This window comes from Giraffa tippelskirchi, chromosome 4 (assembly GCF_054371585.1).
Source record: "Giraffa tippelskirchi isolate mGirTip1 chromosome 4, T2T-mGirTip1v1.2.pri, whole genome shotgun sequence".
In the NCBI taxonomy this organism is placed as follows: Eukaryota; Metazoa; Chordata; class Mammalia; order Artiodactyla; family Giraffidae; genus Giraffa; species Giraffa tippelskirchi.
The window spans coordinates 88,088,602-88,101,074 of record NC_137278.1 but is presented as its reverse complement, the minus strand read 5'-3'; the positions used below and the strand labels follow the sequence as shown (position 1 = coordinate 88,101,074).

At 55.0% G+C, this 12,473-nt stretch overlaps 2 protein-coding genes across 3 annotated transcripts in view; one reads left to right on the top strand and one right to left on the bottom strand.

Annotated features, from left to right (window-relative positions):
- The window catches only part of ATP6V1B1 (ATPase H+ transporting V1 subunit B1), a 31,243-nt gene extending 19,073 nt beyond the window's left edge, over nucleotides 1-12,170 (bottom strand). Inside the window, exons 1-2 of the mRNA XM_081590346.1 lie at nucleotides 11,845-12,170; nucleotides 4,892-4,947 (exon numbers count right to left, since the gene is read on the bottom strand). Of these exons, the coding sequence (XP_081446472.1) occupies nucleotides 4,892-4,947; nucleotides 11,845-11,962 (174 nt within the window). The 5' untranslated portion in view covers nucleotides 11,963-12,170. The remainder of the gene's footprint in view (nucleotides 1-4,891; nucleotides 4,948-11,844) is intronic.
- LOC145545558 (nucleophosmin) lies at nucleotides 99-1,174 on the top strand. 2 transcript variants are annotated; one of them, XM_081590357.1, is made up of 3 exons: nucleotides 110-249; nucleotides 544-769; nucleotides 854-1,174. In XM_081590357.1, the coding sequence occupies exons 1-3, from the start codon at nucleotides 192-194 to the stop codon at nucleotides 1,071-1,073; spliced, it is 504 nt and encodes a 167-aa protein (XP_081446483.1). In that variant the 5' UTR covers nucleotides 110-191; the 3' UTR covers nucleotides 1,074-1,174. The 2 variants fall into 2 exon arrangements, with proteins under 2 accessions (XP_081446482.1, XP_081446483.1); XM_081590356.1 differs by having other exon boundaries at nucleotides 99-769.
- Nucleotides 12,171-12,473: the final 303 nt, after the last annotated feature.

The following is a 12,473-nucleotide window of genomic DNA, read 5'->3' as shown; positions in this document are numbered from 1 at the left end:
TTTTTTTTTTTTTTTTTTTTTTTTGTGGGTGAGGGAGAGGGGAGAGGAGCTGGCACACGGATTGTCCCTGAAAGATGAAACATCAGAGAAAATGGCCCTGGTGTGATTCCGTCCTGCGCGGCTGCTCGTTCGGGTAGTAGTCGTTTAATTCCGTCCGGCTTCTCTCCCACATAAGTGCGTGCCGCCAACCCATGGAGGATTCAATGGACATGGACATGAGCCCCTTGAGGCCCCAGAACTATCTTTTCGGTTGTGAACAAAAGGCTGACAGAGATTATCACTTCAAGGTGGATAATGATGAAAATGAGCACCAGTTATCTTTAAGAACGGTCAGTTTAGGGGCTGGAGCAAAGGATGAGTTACACATTGTTGAAGCAGAGGCGATGAATTATGAAGGCAGTCCAATTAAAGTAACACTGGCAACTTTGAAAATGTCTGTACAGCCAACGGTTTCTCTTGGGGGCTTTGAAATTACACCACCTGTGGTCTTACGGTTGAAGTGTGGTTCAGGGCCTGTGCACATCAGTGGACAGCACTTAGTAGCTGTGGAGGAAGATGCAGAGTCAGAAGATGAAGAGGAGGAGGATGTGAAACTCCTAAGTATATCTGGAAAGCGTTCTGCCCCTGGAAGTGGTAGCAAGGTTCCCCAGAAAAAAGTGAAGCTTGCTGCTGATGAAGATGAAGATGAAGATGATGATGAAGATGATGATGATGAAGATGATGATGATGACGATTTTGATGAAGAAGTTGAAGAAAAAGCTCCAGTAAAGAAATCTGTACGAGATACTCCAGCCAAAAATGCACAGAAATCGAACCAAAATGGAAAAGACTCAAAACCGTCAACACCAAGATCAAAAGGTCAAGAATCCTTCAAAAAACAAGAAAAAACACCTAAAACACCGAAAGGACCTAGCTCTGTAGAAGACATTAAAGCAAAAATGCAAGCAAGTATAGAAAAAGGTGGTTCCCTTCCCAAAGTGGAAGCCAAGTTTATCAATTATGTGAAGAATTGTTTCCGGATGACTGACCAGGAGGCTATTCAAGATCTCTGGCAGTGGAGGAAGTCTCTTTAAGAAAATAGTTTAAACAGTTTGTTAAAATTTTTCCGTCTTATTTCATTTCTGTAACAGTTGATATCTGGCTGTCCTTTTTATAATGCAGAGTGAGAACTTTCCCTACCGTGTCTGATAAATGTTGTCCACGTTCCATTGCCAAGAATGTGTTGTCCAAAATGCCTGTTTAGTTTTTAAAGATGGAACTCCACCCTTTGCTTGGTTTTAAGTATGTATGGAATGTTATGATAGGAATAGTAGTAGTGGTGGTCAGACAGATGGAAATGGTGGGGAGACAAAAATATACATGGGAAATAAACTCAGTATTTTAATAAAGTAAAAAAAAAAAAAAAGATGAAACATCAGAGAAAATGAACTTTAAACAGCAGGAAGGTTACAGCCAGACAGAAGGAAGAACTGTCAGACCCATGGGGCAGGCATGGAGAGTACTGTCCAGAATCCTTTAGGAAGAAAATGCCAGTTATTTATTTGTGGGGAGGTGTGGGCCTAGTCACTTAGATCAGGGTGTGCAGTGAAAGAATTCCAGTGTGCAGCAATGAGCTTATATTTCTACCCTGTTTCCCAGCCACAGGCCTGATTCTCTCAGTTCTCAGTTAGTAAGAGGATTGCAGGGAGTGTGGACAGATCAGTGCAATCCTCCTCCTTTGCTGCAGATCCAACCCCGATCCCAACCAGCCAGGGGGCAGGCACAGGGGCCTGGAAAGTTCTTAGCAAGCCTGGCAGAATGTGTACAGGGTGCGCTGCCTCCCAGACCTCTTCCCCTGACAACACCCAGGGCAGTCTGGGGACTCCTCCTTGGAGACTGTTGTTTGAGCTGATAGACACAAGCTTTTCCCCTGAAGTTTGGGAGCCGCCACAGACATCTGGCACCAAGTCTGTTAGATAAAGTGAGTCTCAAATAAGGGGCAGCTGGAAACACAGAATATAGGAGCCGAAGATTCTCCAGAGCAACAGTTCTAAGTGTGGTCTGGCCCTGCAGGCAGCCGTAGCCACTGGGAACGTCTCAGGAATGCACATTCTTGGGTCTCAACCCAGGATGCTGACTCAGAAACCACTGCTCTAGTGAAATCTCTCTAAAGTATCCCAGGCAGGTGGATGTGAGACATCCAGACTCCTGTATAATGCTTGCAGAACCTGTGCACTTGTGTGTGAGGGTATGTGTGTGAGTATATGAGTGTGCTTTGGTGAGATCAGGTCTTGGAGTGTGGCTATTTCACGAATCTAGAAGGGTCCATTTTATACTTGACAAAGCAGAGGTGTAGCCTTTTCTGGGTCACAGACCTTAGAAAAATCAGATTAAACTGTGGAAACCATCCCCCTCCCCTTCAATGCACAGGCATATGACTATTTCCTTAAAAGGTTTGCATACAATCTCCAAACCCTTAGTACCTGGCTAAGAACTTCATATTTATTTTTGGCCAAGTAGAATCTTAGTTGTGGAATTTTAGTTCCCTGACCAAGGATCGAACCTGGATCCCGGCAGTGAAAGCACTGTATCCTAACCACTGGACCACCAGGGAATTCGTAAGAACTTCTGACCTACACAATTCTTGCCACCAGCTATTTTTCCGTTTGAGGAAGATGGAAGCAGAAAGCGTTATTGCCTGTGTGATTCAATTTGGGCAGAAGGTGGCGCTATAGAGACAGAATTAAGGCATTTTTGCCCAAGCAACTCTAGAACGAGGGATGTGAGACAGTGGAGAGAGATGCATAAAGGTGCCTTCTCCATCTCCTGCACTTATGAGGCTATCAACTGCTAGTTCCTTTCCTTCCCTCTGCAAGCCCAGGGTTCTCTGAGTCTCTCCATCACCCAGTTACTATGTTCTGCAAGAGTTACAGATGCATCCAGGAATCTCAGGATCATAGCCTGGGATCTACCTCCTGTTTCCTAGTCCAGCCCCAATTTACAGTTGACAATTGGATGTCTGTATGGACACTGACTCTCCTTACCACGCGGGGTCCTATAGAGACTGACAGGTAGGGAGTGTGATGGAGGTGGGCAAGGGAGCAGGAGATTCACCAGCTAATCAGGCATATCAGCATATCCTTGCTGTTCCTGAGGAGGAATAATAACAATACATTTATCTGATTTGATCCTCACAACAGCCCTATTGTCAGTTAATAGATGTGGAAATGGGTTTACAATCCTAGACAGATGGTTCTCAAACTTCAGTGAGCATCAGATCACCTGGGTGGCAATGAAAAAAAGCTTCTGGGCCCCACCCTCAGAGTTTCTGTCAGTCTGGGGTAGGGCCCTAGAATCTGTATTTCTAACAAGGTTCCAGGTGGTGCTTATGCTGCTGTTCTAGAATTGACACATAGTTAATAGAAAGGGTGGGATGATCTGGGATTAAAATTCAAGAAGTCTGAGTCACACTGTCTGACTCCACCACACTTCTTTCCAGGACATCCCCGACACTAATGGGCCCAACTGTGATGTCCATATGGGCTCGGAATCTGTTTTCCAGAAATGAGTGGGTCTGATCTTTTTAGGAGGGCCAGATTTTGACAGGCCCATAATCAGTCATGCTCTTAAATTCATTCATTCATCCACTCACCCTTCCTTTGAACAAACTGAACAGGCATGATGGGCTGGGTGTTCAGTAAAAGTACAACGTGTGGCTCTGGGAGCTCGGGATTCATAAACACCATCCAAGTCCAATTGTGGGGGTTAGGGGGAAGATTTGGTCACCACATGTGGCCAGTTGGTGCCCATAATGCCTCGATGGATGCTGCTAGCAAGACAGCACACAAAGTCAAGAGCAGGGACAAGCTCACTGTCCAGAAGGCTAAGAGAGGCTTCCAGGAGAAGGTGAGTCAGAAGAAGTGATGAGGAAAAGGTAGTTGAGAAGGCAGAGTATGTGCAAAGCCCTGGCGACATCAATGGGAGCTCCACACAGAGACAGTGTGGGTTTCTAAGTGGGGAAGGGAGAGTGATGAGACGTGGAGAGGTATGCAGGACTCTACCAGATGGAGGGTCTATATGGTGAAGGCATGGGGAGCCCTAGTGAATTTGGAGTAGGGGAGGGAAGGGGTTGGGACTGCATGGTAGAGGATGGGAGGGCGCCAGGCTGGGGACCCAGGAGCCATTGCTATGAGAAGGGAGCAGTGGGTGGGAGGTTGCTGACGGAACATGAACGCTGACAAACTGGAGTCCACGAAGGGAGGGATCAAGGATGGCACCCAGGTGGGTGCCATGGGGTGGGAGACAGGGGTGGAACTAACAGTGAGGGGAAGTAGAGTGACCTGGGAACTTTGCAGGGCTCTTTGTGTCTCGAGAATCCCCAGCCTCAAACTCAGAATACTTCCAGTGTCTGCCATGGTCCTTCAGCTCCCAGGGACACCAAGTCGCCCACACCCTCCTCCATGAGGCATACTTCACTTCCCACTCCAGCTGCTGGCTTCCCAGCTGAGGTATTCCAAAGACCTTTGAAAACCTCCAGGTCTGGAGGAAAGTTAGCTGGTATCCATCTGCCTGCCACCTCCTCCTCTTCCCTTTAAAAAAATCCCTGAGCGACTGGTGGGAGATTCCTGCCCTGGGAGAAGTTAGATACAGCCATTCTACTGATGAAGAAAGAGGTGTGATAGCCCAGTAGGCCCTGCTTATGGCTGGTAGGAGCAGGTCTCTTAAAGGCCAGGGTGGGGCCCACAGAAAAGGTAGGAGGGGGAAACCTTGGGTGACTGGCGGGGAGGCGGGGATTAGGAAGAATGGAGTGGGCGCCTGGGAGACCCCTAGGGCAGGGCAATTTAGAAGAAATCAGCGCAGGGGCAGTGAGTGCTAAGATTTAATTGTCCCCAGTAAGAGATGGAAATCTTACCTTGACCTGGTCCAGCACCACCAGGGGCCCATTGACGCTGCACACAGTCCTGTAGGCTGGGGGAAAGGAGGAGGTGGGTGAGGGTCTCATACTGACAGACAGACAGACAGACTCACACACACACAGAATCATCCTCTGCCTTCCCTCTCTCTAAGCACCACCCCCACTCCTCTCGGGACTCAGGCCATCAGGATCATTAGCTGTGACAGGACCAGCCACCATTGCTGTAAGGGTCATGCCCCTGTCCGCAGGGCCCCCGCTGCCTCGGACACCTGCAGGAGGCTGGGGGAGGGCCAGGGCAAGGGCAGAGGCCTCCCATCCCCTCCGCAGCCAGCCAGAGGTCTTTCTTAGCCCTGAGGCTGCTCTGGCCTCAGCCCCCACTCACTCACTCCCTCCTTTCTGACCCACAGCATTTCCAAAAGCTGGAGATTCGATAAGAGCTGCCCTCTCTACCCCCTGCCCTGCCCCTGGCAGGACCACACTCCTCTGCATCACCCACACTGACTGGGCACTCTGTGTGTGAGTGGGGTGGGGGGTACAGGCCTCAGTGAGAAAAGCCAGCAGGGCCCTGCTCCTCCATGAGGCCGGGTTAATTGGGTGCCTGTGGGGGAGGGGAGAGAGCCGAACAGAGGAGGATGAAGCAGACTGTCCCCAGGCTGGTGGCTGGAGAGACCCGAACTGGGGACGTGAGCTTGGCTCACAGGGAGGGATTGGGCAGGACATCACGAAATATTTCCTAGCTCCAGTTCTGGGGACCCCAACAGGGGAAACACGGACTGGCAGGCAAGAAGCTTACTTGGTTCTGTGAGGGGCTAGCTGAGGGCCCCTGAGTCCCTCCCTTGCCTATAACCTGGGAACATGGTATCCCTTCCCCAGGCTCCTTTCAAAGTGCCAAAAGGAACCTGGCAGAGCAGGATAGTTGGGGGTGTCTTCGAGGTCGCTAGGCTGGAAGAGCCTCTGGTGGGAGAGGGGTCCAGCACTCTTCTCAACAAGCCAGGAGGATGGGGCCCAGAGGAGTGGGAAGCCTGCCCAGGGTCACAGACTTCTGTGGCAGAGCAGGGGCTGGACACCCCCCCTCATGCTTCCCATCAGACCACATGGCTCCCAGCCACCTGCTCTCATGGTTCCAGCAAGCTGGCTGCCCAGCTGCCCCGCCAGGTGAAGCTAAATGCCCCAGCCCACACCCTGCCTGGTCTAAGGCTCAGTGGTCAACCCCTTATTTTTGTGAGATCTAAGTTCCTTTCCCAGGGACTTGGGCTAGGAAGACCAAGCGGGCAAGGGGATCTTTCTACAGATGTTTGCCTGGTTCTCCTGAGCAATTAGGAAAACTCAAGAAAGTTCTTCTTGGACTTGGGTCCAGAGCCAGGGCACTGCCTCACCTTCCTGCCCTCAAACCACCATCCACCTGAACCATCCTCTTCTCCTTTTCCCATCTTCCATCTTAGCCAGGCCCAGCCCGGTGGCACCGGGAACCAGGCTCTAGAGAGGGCTGCACCCTGGGGTCCCCGGCCAGCGCTCCCTCTCTCTGTGGCCTTCCCATCAAGCAAGCTCTGGTATCTTCCCTCTTAAAACCATGCCCTCTGCCCCAATCCTTGTCCAGCAGCGATGATCACAGCCCAGCCTCCCACAAGCCTGGCTCCATTGCCCTCTCTTCCTGCCGTTAGGGAGAACGAGGCGGGTGTAGCTTCGTGGAGGCACCCCACACCTCACCCTCCAGTGTAGCTCTGCCCTGGGAAGGGACCACAGCCTGGATGTGTTTCCCTCCGCAGCTCCCTGGAGGCTCTGCCTTAATCGCCTCCCTCCTCTGACCCCCTCCAGCTACTCCTCAGCCTATTTTCATACCTTTGGATGCTGAGACCTCAAGATGGTTACCTGGCTCCGACCTCTCACATCTGCCCTCCAAGCTCTGCTTCCCTCCCTCTCTCCCTTCAAGCCTGATCATCAGAGGCCTTCTCAGTACCAGGCTATGCAAATAAAGGAGGCAAATAAAACATGAAGTCTACCATTTAAAAGGGGCCAAAGTGGCTCAGATGGTAAAGAATCCACCTGCAATACAGAAGACCTGGGTTTGGTCCCTGGGTTGGGGATCTTCCCCAAGTGGGTATGGCAACCCACTCCAGTGTTCTTGCCTGGAGAATCCCATGGACAGGGGAGCCTGACAGGCTAGTGTCCATAGGGTTGCAAAGAGTCGTACACGACTGAGAGCTAAGAACAACACAAAGATGAAATAATTGCCAACTGCTACAACGGAAAGAGCAGGGTGGGTGGGAATGGGCTGGAGGGGGCAGCTTGCAGGAAGAGCCATTTGAGCTGAGGCTCCAAGGTCAAATGGGGTCATGCAGGCAGCCCCCAGAGAGCTGGACGAAGGGCACAGCTGGCCCAGGTGAGGTGGTCCTGAGGCCCAGAGAAGGAAATCAGGGCCTGTGGAAAACAAAGAAGGGCAGCCGGGCACAGGCTCACTTTCCCTGTGAAAGAGGAGCATGAAGGCAGGGGGGCCTGCAAAGGCACAGGAAGAGCCAGCCTCTGGAGGGGGAGGGCAGAGGCTGTGGCATCACCCTCCCCACCAAGAAAACCACCCAACAGCCACATGCACCCTTCCTGGCCAGGTGGCATTTTGCCCACATCCTGTGGATTACCAGGACTGTGTGGAGTGGAGAGGGCTGGGGAGCCCAGCAGAGGGAAGGTGGGGGACTGCGAGGACAGGGGAGGCAGCATGGGGCAGGGAGACCTCGCATTTCCAGGGAAGGCCTGGCACCTTACTGGCCTGTGGAGAAAATACCAAGACCAGCCAGAAGAAAGATGCAGGGTCGGGGGGGGGGGGGCGCGCAGGGAGGTGGGGGTGCAGGAGAGGAAGGCTGCCCCCCACCAGGTCCAGAAATCCCCAGGGAATCACTTCTAACTCCACCAGGGGAGACGAGTCTTTCAACTTCCTCCCTTTGTTCACAGCTGGCTCCCCTGCAATTTCCCAGCTTGGTGATACCCAACAACTCTACCTGCGGAGGGGAAGAGTGGTGATGGTCACCAAGAAGGGAGTGATCTGGGTGTGGGTCTGGGGGAGCCAGGCAAGGTGCTTGCCTGAAGTGGGGCTGGGAGCTCCGACCGCACTTCTCAGTTCCACGCAGCATGTCTCGAATTCCAGCTCATTACAGCCCCATCCACAAGCTCCCTTCCCAGGCTTCTGGCGGGCCTGGAGCTGGGCTCTCATTGCTGGCTGAATACAGCACTGGGGGCATCCCTAATAGCTCAGCTGGTAAAGAATTCGCTTGCAATGCAGGAGACCCCGGTTCAATTCCTGGGTCGGGAAGATCCCCTGGAGAAGGGATAGGCTACGCACTCCAGTATTCTTGGGCTTCCCAGGTGGCTCAGCTGGTAAAGAATCTGCCTGCAATGCGGGAGATCTGGGTTTGATTCCTGGGTTGGGAAGATCCCCTGGAGAAGGGAACAGCTACCTACTCCAGCATTCTGGCCTGAAGAATTCCATGGGGTCACAAAGAGTCAGACTCGACTGAGTGACTTTTATATGGCATAGCCTGGACTATTCATTGCAGATAATCCAGTTATAGGGCCATTTCCATTCAGCCTCTGACTACTGGCTTCCTTCAAGGCCTCGCTCTTGACTGACCAAGTCCTTTCCCTCTGAAACCCCACAGCTGGCACCCAGGAGAGTGTCCTGCTTTCCAATTTGTCTGTTACTTGAGGCAGATCATGTCTCTCCCCTCAAACTAGGGGTGTCTCCTCTATCGGACTAGACAGTGTCTTTTCTTAGAGCCTTTCTGGTTTGGACACAGCTAAAGTGGTGGCTGTGTAACAAAGGTGTCCTTGATTGGAAGCCAGGCCTTTTGTCTGCACCCACTCCCAACTCTGACTGTGTCCATTGCATGGAGTGGCAAACTGAGGCCCAGGAAGTCGACTGATTTCTCCTAGGACCCACCACAAATCAAGACAGGTCTGGTGATGCTCAAGCCTTAGAGCCCCTACCCCAGCCCCAGGGCATGCCCCTGACCCAGGAGGTGCTGCTGGAGGCAGGGGTTGAACCAGAAGACCCCTGAGGGGCACAGGCCTCCAGAGACTTTGCAGACACTCCCTCCAGCTGCTCTGCCTACCCCCGCTCCATTGTCCTAGCTGACACTTCGGGTTGTTCTCCAGGCTGCGGGCCCCTCCCTGCCCCCACCTCCCCACCGCCTTCCCCGTCAAAGGCTCAGCGGGGCTCCGCTAATTAGGGCTGGCCCGCCACACCTGCAGCGTCCTGGGAGCGGGCTCAGGCGGGCGCCCATGCGTGAGACCAAGGTGGGGGCAAGCCTGGGGCAGCAGGTCCTGCACCTCCTCCCCGATCCCCGCCGGAGGGATTAGGGGAGGGCGGGCAGGGGTTAGGAGGGTTTTTAGAATCAGCCTAAGACCCTGAGTGGTGGAACTCTCTCCGTGTCACCTCCTCTGCCCTTCAATTGAGGAAACCAAGGCGGCCAGTGGTTTGGCACTCAAGTCCCTAGGCGATCTGACCTGGCTCCAGCCCTCCTGCCAGCCGGTTCGTCCTAACCTTCGCCCAGGCTGTGTGGCCCTACCATCTTCTGCCCCACACAGCCAGCTAAAGCCCCAGGTCACCTCCCGCGGAACAGCTCTAGCTCTGAGGAAGGCAAAAGGGTCCCTTCCTTCCCAGAGTGGATACTGCCGGGGTCCCTCCCCATCCTGATTCCACCCCACCCTCCTTTCTGACCCATTCCCCTCCCTCAGCCACTGCAGAGAAATCACTTTTGATGCCTCAGGCCTGTTTAGTCCTCCTCCTCCTCCAGGAAGTCTTCCCCTGGACTCATCCCCACCCATGGCCAAGTGAGCTGGGGGGCGGGGAACCAGCTGCCCTGTCCCCTGGCCCTCTGGTCCCCTAGCTCTTCTCCTGGGCTCTTTCTGCCTCTACACGAAGTTCTCTTGCCTGAAGTGCTTAGAGTCCCTGGGTAGGGGGAGGAGGGCAGAGAGAGACACAGGAGTCCAAACCCCCAGGGAGAAACAAACCCTCCAGGCTTCCGAGGAGGAGGGGGGAGTTGGAGGAAACTGCAGAAGGAATCCAGCCTCCCTCGGGTCGGGGTGCCGGCCGGCCTGGGCCCCTGGGTGGGTGCTGTGAGGACACTGGTGTGCGGCAGAGGCACAGGAGTGGCCTTTGTCATCGCAATAACATCTTTAATGCAGGCGTGGAGCGAGGGGCTCACCCCATGCTGACCCGTGACTCTGGGTTGGCGGCTGGGTGTGAACACAGTCGCCTGGGTAGGGGCCCCATGGCGCGGACAGGGGGGACACTGCTGCCCCGGCTTCCAGCCCCGGGTCAAACCTCCTGGGTGTTGCCTGTTGTGCCAGGGCTTGTTGACTATAAATAAGCCGGCTGGGAGGGGACTGGCGGGAGGGGATCCTGGGGTAAGGTTGCACCTTGGGAGGGCACATTCCAGGAAGGAAGAAAGGGAGCCAGACCTCAGACCCACCCCTGCTCAGCACCCAGGCAGCTCTCCCATTCTCACAGGGGGAAGGGGAGGCCATCACAGGGCCTGAACAAAGATCAGCCAACCCTGCTCAGGTCTCCAGGTCTGGGCTCTGGACCCAAGGGGGGCCTAGTCACTGCACCTTTCTGGGCTTTGGTGACTCCAGCTTTGCCCTAGGGGAGAATCTGGACCTTCATCTTCCCCGGTCCCCCATGGCACCTCCTTGATAAATCTGACCCCGCTCAGTTTCTCCTTGGCTGGGGTTTTCCATGCCCCTCAGTGCCCCCCAAGGGCCTCAGCCAGTGCCCCCACCCGGAGCTGCTCGGGGGAGCCCTGGGCCCACTCTGCTCCGCTCTCCGCTCTCCATGGTGTGGGCGTACTGCACCCCAAACTCTCAGCTGCCCCTCTGTGCACCCTCCCTGGCCCAGTGGGGCTGGCTGGCTGCAGAAGGATGGGTGGCTGTGTTAGGCCAGGGTCCCCCCTCCCCCCTCCCCATCCCCCGTACACACCCTCTTGGGAGCCTCTGGCTCTGCCTAGCTGGTGCCGGCTAGGCCGGTTTACTCCAGTGAGCTGGGTGTCTGAGAATTCAGGAATTTGCCATACCAGACCAGGGAATGTGACTTTGGACAAGGAAAGATGCCGGGAGGGGGTGGTGCGGGCTTTGGCCCTGGGGCCTTACCAGGTTTTTGGCCCCAGACATCTGGACTTGGCCCACCCCTGCAGGACAGGCACTTGAGCCACCCCCAACCCCCCTTAGAAGCTCAAGGGTCTATCCAGCACCCACAGCCCCTACACCCGACACCTGGGTGCCAAGCACTTGCCCTTCTCCCAGCTGCTCACACACAGACGTCATCTGACCACAGTCATCCATGTTCTCCCTGTGAGCACGCATGCTGGCACACATACCCCCTCACCTGAGTGTACAAGCATGCACACATTGTCTCACACATTTCCTTTCTGATGGTACACACTCTCAAGCTGTCACATTCGTATTCACACACGTGTATCATCACCCAAGTGGAGATGGGAGCACACACCCACCCAGGCACACCCCTTCCCCAGAATGCATACACGACGACAGGGCACACACGGGGTCATATGTTCCCCATCCTGAGAATGCACACACACCCCAGAGCACTTGATTACACAACTCCTCATGCTGAGTATTCTGGGGTGTATATGAACACACCCCAAACACATTCACACAGGGGCACACACGCATGCTCTTGGGGGTCAGTTGGGAGCTCTCTGTGGACTTGGGTCTCAGTGCAGGGTCACTGATCACAGGAAGGTTCCTGCAGCTACTCCGCTGCCGCTCCTCTGGGGTACCCTGGGCTGGGGACCTCCGTCCCCCCCGCCTGGGCCACTCCGCAGGACCGAAGGCCCCTAAGGTCTCCCCAGGTCTGGGTCCTCCTCTGACCCTGAGGCTAAGGAGCAGGGCCTGAGGATGCAGCAGTCCACCCGACCACACCGGCTGGGGGTCATACTCACTGACGCGGGGGTGGGTGATGTAGTTTCGAGTGACCGCCTGCACGTGTTCTCTGGCGGCGCCCAAGCTCGCGCCTCCGCCGGGGAGACCCCTGGGCCTACTGTCTACTTCCGCGGCCATGGCGAGGTGGCGGGCTGGGAGCGGAGTGCCTGAGCCTCCCACACCTCGGGCGAGCTGGAGCTGGAGAGAGCCGGCCGGCCTACCCGGGCAACCACCCCTCCTTCCGCCCTCCTCTCCTCTCCCGGGGTTGACTGTAAACGCGGAAACCTGGCCCTTTGGCTCGGAGCCCTTCCAGATCTGGGAGGCGCCCTGGGCCACCTGGGAGTGGGAGGCTGGGGGAGGGGCAGGGGCGGGCTTCTCCCACCTCTGTCAGTCGGTTCCTACGCTCCTGACCCAGCCCTGCAGCTGGTTTGAACTCAACCCCTTCCCCTGGAACCTCAGGTGCTGCTACAGCCTAAGCCCCTCACACCTCTTCCTGGGCTCACCCCTCCCTGCCCCCCCATCCCCCACAAAGCCCATTTCCAGCAGGCTGCCATCTCCTCAGGTCTTCTGTCTTCCCAAAATGCCTTCTCCCTGCCCCATGCCCCCTTGCCCTGACTACTTCTGGGTACCTCTTCCTCCTGCAAAATTC